Source organism: Babylonia areolata, chromosome 32, assembly GCF_041734735.1.
Source record: "Babylonia areolata isolate BAREFJ2019XMU chromosome 32, ASM4173473v1, whole genome shotgun sequence".
NCBI lineage: Eukaryota > Metazoa > Mollusca > Gastropoda > Neogastropoda > Buccinidae > Babylonia > Babylonia areolata.
Window position 1 is genome coordinate 875904 of NC_134907.1, and position 12257 is coordinate 888160.

The following is a 12257-nucleotide window of genomic DNA, read 5'->3' on the forward strand; positions in this document are numbered from 1 at the left end:
ATGGAGATCAGGTTGTTGAAGTTCACAGAGGGAAGAAGTTTGATCGGCGATCAGTCATCAACTGGACAGGGGGAGTGGAGGACTCGATGTCTTGTAGGCACAAGCACTGGGATGGGCCTACTGTGTTGACATTTCCGGTGCCCACCTCAAAACGGCCGTCACTTTCTCTTCTTCGATGAGCATGAAGCCCACTGATCTGACTGCAGATCACACACGGACAGAGTAGGGTTGGACTGCGTACACTGAAGCGACAGTAATTCAGTTCTACTGTAAAAGACTTGAGTGGTCAGCAACAGCACTGCACACCTCTGCCTTGCAGTTTCTTCCTCACGTTCAGGTTTGCGTTGTAACAATGGTTTCTTTCACAAAGATCTTTATAATCTGTTATCATCCCGTCTTTATCATTTCCATGTGTTGTTACCTCACCTCTCTTCCAGACAAACATTTGTTAAGATACACACACCGGAACACATGTTATTTTCACATGCAGTATTTTATTCAGCAATCATTTTACACCAGTACTTGGCTATAGAATGATTTCCAATGATACATGCAAGATTTATTCACCATTCACATCAGCACTTAGCTATAGAATGATTTCCAATCGTATCATACACGATTTATTTACCATTCACATCAGCACTTAGCTATAGAATGATTTCCAATGATACATACAAGATTTATTCACCATTCACACCAATATAAAGTCTTCAATGATAAAATCATCTCTCTTCTCTAACAAGATTTCATTCACATGGAAAATTCCCAACAAAATTGAAATGAGTAACTGACAAATAAATATTTTCAAACATGATTTGATTGTTGGAAACAAGGACCAGTGCTCTGTGCATGGTTAGAGGGCCTATCTGTCAAAGTGGTGCCATTTGGGCAAGGGGCGTGGCCAAAATGGGGGAGGGGGTGTGGCCAGAGAAAACAAGGACCAGTGCTCTGTGCATGGTTAGAGGGCCTATCTGTCAAAGTGATGCCACTTGGGCAAGGGGTGTGGCCAACATGGGGGAGGGGGCGTGGCCAGAGAAAACAACAAGGACCAGTCCTCTGTGCATGCCACAAAAAGGAAAAAACCAACAAAAAAAAAACCCCTGCAGTTTGGATCAAGTTCAGATCTGGTCATTCCTCCGAACACGATCAACCATGTTCAAAATTATCCATTTCTCTTTCAATGAGCCAAACAGATGGCGGGAGAACAGACAAAAACACACATGTACCCATTTCCGGAACATTATTTCAAAGCCCAAAAGACAGTCAAGCAGCACTGTGCTGTGATGTCTTCTTGTGACACACCAGCACTCGTCACTCACATTACACGCACAGCACTCCCTCCCTCTGGTGCACGCTGAAAGAAGGGAAGCAACGCTGCTCCATCAGTGGTCTCCCTGCTCAAGGAACTCTTTCAGTGCTGAAGACTCAATCGGTATCAAGAGATGCTCCACTCCATCGTAGTTCTGCAAAAGGGAACATGTCAACATCAAGGCATCAGTCATTATCATCACAATAGCTATAGTTATTCATCATATCCATTTATCACTGTCATTTATAACGCTGCAGATCACAGAGCCATATCACATCAACACCAAGGTATCAGTCATTATCAATACAATAACTTGTTGTTCATCATATCCATTTATCATTGTCGTTAACTACCCTTCAGATCAGAGCCATATCACATCAACACCAACATAACAGTCTTCATCACAATAACTGTTCATCGTATCTATTTACCATTTTTCTTTCTTTATTTTCTTAACCTATTTTCTATTCATTTATCATTGTCGTTAATAACCCTCCAGATCACATAGCCGTATCACACAAACATATCAGTCATTATCATCATCACAATAACTATTCATCGTATCTACCTACCATTTTCTTTTTTTCTTCTTTTAAAAAATATTTTTATTCATAGTGATCATTGTCATCAACAACCCTGAGATGACAAAGAGCCACATCAGAAGTGTCCCCAAAAGAACGACAGAAGTTAAACTCTCAGTTACAGCTTTGTCTTCACATCCCCATGGTGAATAATTTCATAATGCACCTCAAAATGGGACTTGTGTTCATGAAAGCACTTGTTTCTGGCCCAACTAGTGTGCTGGGTTGGGGCAGCAGTGTTTTGCAGATGAGGTGTACCATATATGGAACAACCTACACACTGTGATAAATGTTTGAATTGGATCAGCAAAATCCTGGCCGGGCCTTGAGTGACATTTCACATGGAAACAGTGTCATCATTTGAGGCAGACACACAGTCACCAACATAGATTCACCATCTGTACTGACATTTCACATGGAAACAGTGTCATCATTTGAGGCAGACACACAGTCACCAACATAGATTCACCATCTGTACTGACATTTCACATGGAAACAGTGTCATCATTTGAGGCAGACACACAGTCACCAACATAGATTCACCATCTGTACTGACATTTCACATGGAAACAGTGTCATCATTTGAGGCAGACACACAGTCACCAACATAGATTCACCATCTGTACTGACATTTCACATGGAAACAGCGTCATCATTTGAGGCAGACACACAGTCACCAACATAGATTCACCATCTGTACTGACATTTCACATGGAAACAGTGTCATCATTTGAGGCAGACACACAGTCACCAACATAGATTCACCATCTGTACTGACATTTCACATGGAAACAGTGTCATCATTTGAGGCAGACACACAGTCACCAACATAGATTCACCATCTGTACTGACATTTCACATGGAAACAGTGTCATCATTTGAGGCAGACACACAGTCACCAACATAGATTCACCATCTGTACTGACATTTTACATGGAAACAGTGTCATCATTTGAGGCAGACACACAGTCACCAACATAGATTCACCATCTGTACTGACATTTCACATGGAAACAGTGTCATCATTTGAGGCAGACACACAGTCACCAACATAGATTCACCATCTGTACTGACATTTCACATGGAAACAGTGTCATCATTTGAGGCAGACAGAGTCACCAACATAGATTCACCATCTGTACTGACATTTCACATGGAAACAGTGTCATCATTTGAGGCAGACACACAGTCACCAACATAGATTCACCATCTGTACTGACATTTCACATGGAAACAGTGTCATCATTTGAGGCAGACACACAGTCACCAACATAGATTCACCATCTGTACTGACATTTCACATGGAAACAGTGTCATCATTTGAGGCAGACACACAGTCACCAACATAGATTCACCATCTGTACTGACATTTCACATGGAAACAGCGTCATCATTTGAGGCAGACACACAGTCACCAACATAGATTCACCATCTGTACTGACATTTCACATGGAAACAGTGTCATCATTTGAGGCAGACACAGAATCACCAACATAGATTCACCATCTGTACTGACATTTCACATGGAAACAGTGTCATCATTTGAGGCAGACACACAGTCACCAACATAGATTCACCATCTGTACTGACATTTCACATGGAAACAGTGTCATCATTTGAGGCAGACACACAGTCACCAACATAGATTCACCATCTGTACTGACATTTCACATGGAAACAGTGTCATCATTTGAGGCAGACACACAGTCACCAACATAGATTCACCATCTGTACTGACATTTCACATGGAAACAGTGTCATCATTTGAGGCAGACACACAGTCACCAACATAGATTCACCATCTGTACTGACATTTCACATGGAAACAGTGTCATCATTTGAGGCAGACACACAGTCACCAACATAGATTCACCATCTGTACTGACATTAACCTTCGCTGGCTATCGTAGGTCATACACGACCCAGAAGGGTGCAAAAACGCAAATATCTCAGCCAATTCTTAATATTTTTCTACGAAATTTCAGAAATGCTTTCTACACCTAAAAGGCCAACTTTTGTCAAAAAATGAAAAAATTCATTAATTAGTTAATGAGCAATTGAAGGTGGCGTTTTAACTACACACGGACGCTTGTGTGGGTCGTGTATGACCCATGCTTTTTAAAGAGGAAAAAACGTGGTCACCCCTCGAAAGCTCGTGTAGGTCATGCATGACGCATACCTTTTTAATAGTGATTTCAGAAGGTTTAATTTGCAATTAGTGAAGGAAATAAAGAAGTTTTACGTTCAATAGCCTCACTACCCCACTACCCCCTCCCCGCCCCGTCCCTTTCGCCTGTCTTCAGCTGTAACCCCCTTCCATCCCTTTCTCTAACAGCATGTACCTGTGTGACTGAATATCTTTGATTGTGCGTGTATAGGATGCTACGAGACATCTCTCTCTCTCTGTCTGTCTGTCTGTCTGTCTGTCTCTCTCTATCTCTGTATCCATAAGTAGGGTTTGTATGTATGTGCATGTGGTGTTATGCATTTGTGTGTGTGATCAGTTGTGCGTGCGTGTGTGTGAATGCGTGAACATGTGTTTCTTCTGAGTGCATGTGTTTCTGTGAGTCTGTGTGTGTGTGTGCGAGTGTATGTGTGTGTAATCAATTGTAACAGTATGTTTTCCTTTTCTATATATTGTTTTAAGCTTTGGAGGAATTTACAGGTTTTTGTCTCTTTAAAGGTATTGGTCATGGACGACCCACATGAGCTTCTGTGTGTAGTCAAAAGCGACAGTGGTATGGGTCGTGGACGACCCACATGAGCTTCCATGTGTAGTCAAAAGCGACAGCCAGCGAAGGTTAACAATACAGAACGTAAAACTTCTTTATTTCCTTCACTAATTGCAAATTAAACCTTCTGAAATCACTATTAAAAAGGTATGCGTCATGCATGACCTACACGAGCTTTCGAGGGGTGACCACGTTTTTTTCTCTTTAAAAAGCATGGGTCACACCGACCCAGTCTTGTTATTATGACATGGACACAAACTCAACATTTGTTATCAAGACCAACAGAGAACCAGTTTCCAGGACAGTGACCAAAAACAACAGACACTTAGAAAAACCAACAACAAAAAGACATGCCCTCAGCCCCAGACAGGGTGTCTTACCTTTTTGACACGTATCAACTTGTGGTCTCTGAACTCAACCAGCTGAGCTCGGAGAGTCTGGTCGCTGTTCACCAGGAACGACTCACGACAACGCACATACAGGTCCTGGAACGACATGCCTGAAACACAGCACTACACAGTGACGACACAGTACACACAGTGATAATACACCACTCCACAGTGACGACACAGTACACACAGTGATAACACACCACTCCACAGTGACGACACAGTACACACAGTGATAACACACTACACAGTGACGACACAGTACACACAGTGATAACACACCACTACAGTGACGACACAGTACACACAGTGATAACACACCACTACAGTGATGACACAGTACACACAGTGATAACACACTACACAGTGACGACACAGTACACACAGTGATAATACACCACTCCACAGTGACGACACAGTACACACAGTGATAACACACCACTCCACAGTGACGACACAGTACACACAGTGATAATACACCACTCCACAGTGACGACACAGTACACAGTGATAACACACCACTACAGTGATGACACAGTACACACAGTGATAACACACCACTACAGTGACGACACAGTACACACAGTGATAACACACCACTACAGTGATGACACAGTACACAGTGATAACACACCACTACAGTGACGACACAGTACACACAGTGATAACACACCACTCCACAGTGATGACACAGTACACACAGTGATAACACACCACTACAGTGACGACACAGTACACACAGTGATAACACACCACTCCACAGTGACGACACAGTACACAGTGATAACACACCACTACAGTGATGACACAGTACACACAGTGATAACACACCACTACAGTGACGACACAGTACACACAGTGATAATACACCACTCCACAGTGACGACACAGTACACAGTGATAACACACCACTACAGTGATGACACAGTACACAGTGATAACACACCACTACACAGTGATGACACAGCACACACAGTGGTAATACACCACTCCACAGTGACGACACAGTACACACAGTGATAATACACCACTCCACAGTGACGACACAGTACACAGTGATAACACACCACTACAGTGATGACACAGCACACACAGTGGTAACACACTACACAGTGATGACACAGTACACACAGTGATAACACACCACTCCACAGTGACGACACAGTACACAGTGATAACACACCACTACAGAGATCACACAGCACACACAGTGGTAACACACTACACAGTGATGACACAGTACACACAGTGATAACACACCACTACACAGTGATGACACAGTACACAGTGATAGCACACCACTACAGTGATGACACAGTACACACAGTGATAACACACCACTACAGTGATGACACAGTACACAGTGATAGCACACCACTACAGTGATGACACAGTACACAGTGATAGCACACCACTACAGTGATGACACAGTACACAGTGATAACACACCACTACACAGTGATGACACAGTACACAGTGATAACACACCACTACAGTGATGACACAGTACACACAGTGATAACACACCACTACAGTGATGACACAGTACACACAGTGATAACACACCACTACACAGTGATGACACAGTACACACAGTGATAACACACCACTACAGTGATGACACAGTACACACAGTGATAACACACCACTACAGTGATGACACAGTACACACAGTGATAACACACCACTACACAGTGATGACACAGCACACACAGTGATAACACACCACTACACAGTAATGACACAGCACACACACTGATAACACACCACTACAGTGACGACACAGTACACACAGTGATAACACACCACTCCACAGTAACGACACAGTACACACAGTGATAACACACCACTACAGTGATGACACAGTACACACAGTGATAACACACCACTACAGTGATGACACAGCACACACAGTGATAACACACCACTACAGTGATGACACAGCACACACAGTGATGACACACCACTACAGTGATGACACAGTACACACAGTGATAACACACCACTACACAGTGATGACACAGCACACACAGTGATGACACAGTACACACAGTGATAACACACTACTACAGTGATGACACAGTACACACAGTGATAGCACACCACTACACAGTGATGACACAGCACACACAGTGATGACACAGTACACACAGTGATAGCACACCACTACAGTGATGACACAGTACACACAGTGATAACACACCACTACACAGTGATGACACAGCACACACAGTGATGACACAGTACACACAGTGATAACACACCACTACAGTGATGACACAGTACACACAGTGATAACACACCACTACACAGTGATAACACACTACTACAGTGATGACACAGCACACACAGTGGTAACACACTACACAGTGATGACACAGTACACACAGTGATAACACACCACTACACAGTGATGACACACCACACACAGTGATAACACACCACTACACAGTGATGACACACCACTACACAGTGATAACACACCACTACAGTGATGACACAGTACACACAGTGATAGCACACCATTACACAGGGATGACACAGCACTACACAGTGATAACACACCACTACACAGTAATGACACACCACTACACAGTGATAACACACCACTACACAGTAATGACACACCACTACACAGTAATGACACACCACACACAGTGATAACACACCACTACACAGTGATGACACACCACTACACAGTGATAACACACCACTACACAGTAATGACACAGCACACACAGTGATAGCACACCACTACACAGTGATGACACAGCACACACAGTGATAACACACCACTACACAGTGATGACACAGCACACACAGTGATAGCACACCACTACACAGGGATGACACACCACTATACAGTGATGACACAGTACACATAATGATAACACACAACTTCACAGTGACAACATACCACTACATAGTGATGACACACCACTAAACAGTGATGACACACCACAACACAGTGACAACACAATGTTACACAGTGATTACAGAACACTATACACATATTGTTAACCAGAAATGACTCACACCAATGTTACACAACAACTAAACCCTGTCACTGACCGTTAAGTTACCAGTGTTACATAACAACTAAACCCTGTCACTGACCGTTAAGTTACCAGTGTTACACAACAACTAAACCCTGTCACTGACCGTTAAGTTACCAACGTTACACAACAACTAAACCCTGTCACTGACAGACAAGTTACCAGTGTTAAATAACAACTAAACCCTGTCACTGGCCGTTAAGTTACCAGTGTTACATAACAACTAAACCCTGTCACTGACCGTTAAGTTACCAGTGTTACATAACAACTAAACCCTGTCACTGACCGTTAAGTTACCAGTGTTACATAACAACTAAACCCTGTCACTGACAGACAAGTTACCAGTGTTACATAACAACTAAACCCTGTCACTGACCGTTAAGTTACCAGTGTTATACAACAACTAAACCCTGTCACTGGCCATTAAGTTACCAGTGTTACATAACAACTAAACCATGTCACTGACCGTTAAGTTACCAGTGTTACACAACAACTAAACCCTGTCACTGACCGTTAAGTTACCAGTGTTACACAACAACTAAACCCTGTCACTGACCGTTAAGTTACCAGTGTTAAATAACAACTAAACCCTGTCACTGACCGTTAAGTTACCAGTGTTACATAACAACTAAACCATGTCACTGACCGTTAAGTTACCAGTGTTACACAACAACTAAACCCTGTCACTGACCGTTAAGTTACTAGTGTTACACAACAACTAAACCCTGTCACTGACCGTTAAGTTACCAGTGTTACATAACAACTAAACCATGTCACTGACAGACAAGTTACCAGTGTTACACAACAACTAAATCCTGTCACTGACCGTTAAGTTACCAGTGTTACACAACAACTAAACCCTGTCACTGACAGACAAGTTACCAGTGTTACACAACTAAACCCTGTCACTGACAGACAAGTTACCAGTGTTACACAACTAAACCCTGTCACTGACAGACAGGTTACCAGTGTTACACAACTAAACCCTGTCACTGACCGTTAAGTTACCAGTGTTACACAACAACTAAACCCTGTCACTGACAGACAAGTTACCAGTGTTACACAACTAAACCCTGTCACTGACAGTCGAGTTACCAGTGTTACACAACAACTAAACCCTGTCACTGACAGTCGAGTTACCAGTGTTACACAACTAAACCCTGTCACTGAAAGGCAAGTTACCAGTGTTACACAACAACTAAACCCTGTCACTGAACAAACTGACCAATGAAAACACAGTTACCACAGTGCACAAACTGACCAATGAAAACACAGTTACCACAGTGCACAAACTGACCAATGAAAACACAGTTACCACGGTGAACAAACTGACCAATGAAAACATAGTTACCACAGTGCACAAACTGACCAATGAAAACAGTTACCAACGGTGCACAAACTGACCAATGAAAACAGTTACCAACGGTGCACAAACTGACCAATGAAAAAGCAGCTACCACAGTACACAAACTGACCAATGAAAGCAGAGTTATCAGCGTTCTCCACTTGGTACTGAGCGAGCAGCTCAAAGATTTTGCGAGCGTTGGGCGTGAGGCTGCGCATGACGTGAGCCAGGGAACGAAGGGCTAGTCCCCCGGACTGCTGCACCAGGAGGGAGTTCTCATAGGACGTCTCTGACAGATACAAGGTGAAGGTCGTCACGTCCTGCCACACCCACTGGAAGCGACTCAGCTTGGTCTGGTCCCAGACTGAAATGACCAGTGACTGAGGGGTTAAACACAGTGACCGTTGCAACATCACCACGTTCACACACGTCACCAAATTCTGTGCAACGCAAATGCTATACCCCCCCGCCCTCCCTTAACTCACACACACACACACACACACCATACAATGTTACACCATTCAACACAATACTATCTCCCCACCACTATACAAAGTTAAATATAATCTAATACAATCCTCTACCCCACCCACACACACAACTATACAAAGTTACATATAATCAAATACAATCCTATACCCCACTGCCACCCACAACTATACAAAGTTAAATATAATCTAATACAATCCTATACCCCCCCCACACCCACACACCACTATACAAAGTTACAAATAATCTAATACAATCCTATACCCCCCCCACACCCACACACCACTATACAAAGTTACAAATAATCTAATACAATCCTATACCCCCCCCCCCCACACCCACACACCACTATACAAAGTTACAAATAATCTAATACAATCCTATACCCCCCACAGCCCCCCCCACCTCCACACACTCCACTATACAAAGTTACAAATAATCTAATACAATCCAATACCCCTCCCCCCACTCACTGAGTGGGGCGTTGACGTGATCGACAGAGGCCAAGACGTGCACACCACTGATCTGAGCCAACAGACTCAACACGTTCTGTGTTCTCTCCCCGCGCAACATGGCTCCATCCACGTTGTGAATCAACAGGTAAAAATCTTCATAGTCTGCAAAATTTTTTTTAAAAAACAACAAAAAAACACCAGGAAATGACACACCTGTAGTCACTCAACAGACTAATGTACATGGCCAACAAGACTGACAACAACAGATAAAAATCTTCATTGTCTGGAATTTTCAACAACTACAAAATCCCCCCAAGCAATTACACACCTGTGTTCACTGAACAATGAAAAGTACATGATCGGCACAACAGTGACTCAGTCTGGACTCAATCTCACTGTTACTCATCACTGACTCAATCTACTGACTCAGTCTCACTGTTACTCATCACTGACTCAATCTCACTGTTACTCATCACTGACTCAATCTACTGACTCAGTCTCACTGTTACTCATCACTGACTCAATCTACTGACTCTGTCTCACTGTTACTCATCACTGACTCAACCTACTGACTCAGTCTCACTGTTACTCATCACGGACTCAATCTCACTGTTACTCATCACTGACTCAATCTACTGACTCAGTCTCACTGTTACTCATCACTGACTCAACCTACTGACTCTGTCTCACTGTTACTCATCACTGACTCAATCTACTGACTCAATCTCACTGTTATGACTGACTCAATCTCACTGTTACTCATCACTGACTCAATCTACTGACTCAATCTCACTGTTACTGACGACTGACTCAATCTCACTGTTATGACTGACTCAGTCTCACTTTTACTGATCACTGACTCAATCTAACAGTTATTGATGGCTGACTCAATCTCACCATTATTGATGGCTGACTCAATCTCACCATTATTGATGGCTGACTCAATCTCACTGTTAATATGGTTGATTCGGTCTTTGACCCAGTCTCACTGTGATTAATGACTGACTCATTCTCAGTGTGACTGATGACTGACTCAATCTACTAACTTAATATCACTGTTATTGATAACTGTTTGATTCCCACTGTTATTGGTGACTGACTGAATCTCATTGTTATCAATGGTTGACTCAATCTCACTGATCACTGACTCAATCTCACTGTTAATGATGGTTGACTAAATCCTGACTGAATCTCACTGTTAATGATGGTTGACTAAATCTTGACTGAATCTCACTGTTAATGATGGTTGACTAAATCTTGACTGAAACTCACAGTTACTGATCACTGACTCAATCTCACAGTTACGGATCACTGACTCAATCTCACAGTTACGGATCACTGACTCAATCTCACAGTTACTGGTAACTGACTCAATCTCACTGTTATTGATCACTGACTCAATCTCACTGTCACTGACTCAATCTCACTGTCACTGACTCAATCTCAGTTATTGATCATTGACTCAATCTCACAGTTATTGATCACTGACTCAATCTCACTCTTACTGATCACTGACTCAATCTCACTGTTATTGATCACCACTTAATGGTTAAGCCATGATGGTTCTTCACTTACTATCTGGTCTATCAGTTTGCCAGTATTGTATCTAAGCCACTGATTCTCTATCTTGTTTGTTATTCAGGTATTATCTTTCACACTAATATCAGTTGTACTGCTACAGTGTGCTCAGTACTCTAAGATGAGTGCAGTATTCTGCTGTTATGATTACAAGATAGTGTTGGATCAATATCAGTTATTGGTTAAAACCACCTGATATGTATCAGTCTGTTAATTGTAATTTAGTTGTCATGCTCTCTCCTATACGGCTTACTCCAGTATAGTGCAACATGATAAACTGATTCATTTGAGTCACTTTGACACAGTATAAGCTTTCCTAATCT

At 42.6% G+C, this 12257-nt stretch overlaps 1 protein-coding gene across 2 annotated transcripts in view; it reads right to left on the reverse strand.

The window, feature by feature from the left end:
- Positions 1–480: 480 nt before the first annotated feature.
- Positions 481–12257, reverse strand: part of LOC143276504 (origin recognition complex subunit 2-like) — a 42803-nt gene continuing 31026 nt past the window's right edge. For both annotated transcript variants that reach the window (XM_076581041.1, XM_076581042.1), the window contains exons 10-13: positions 10375–10518; positions 9543–9776; positions 5003–5121; positions 481–1463 (exon numbers count right to left, since the gene is read on the reverse strand). In XM_076581041.1, coding sequence (XP_076437156.1) covers positions 1383–1463; positions 5003–5121; positions 9543–9776; positions 10375–10518 — 578 coding nt within the window. In that variant the 3' untranslated portion in view covers positions 481–1382. The remainder of the gene's footprint in view (positions 1464–5002; positions 5122–9542; positions 9777–10374; positions 10519–12257) is intronic.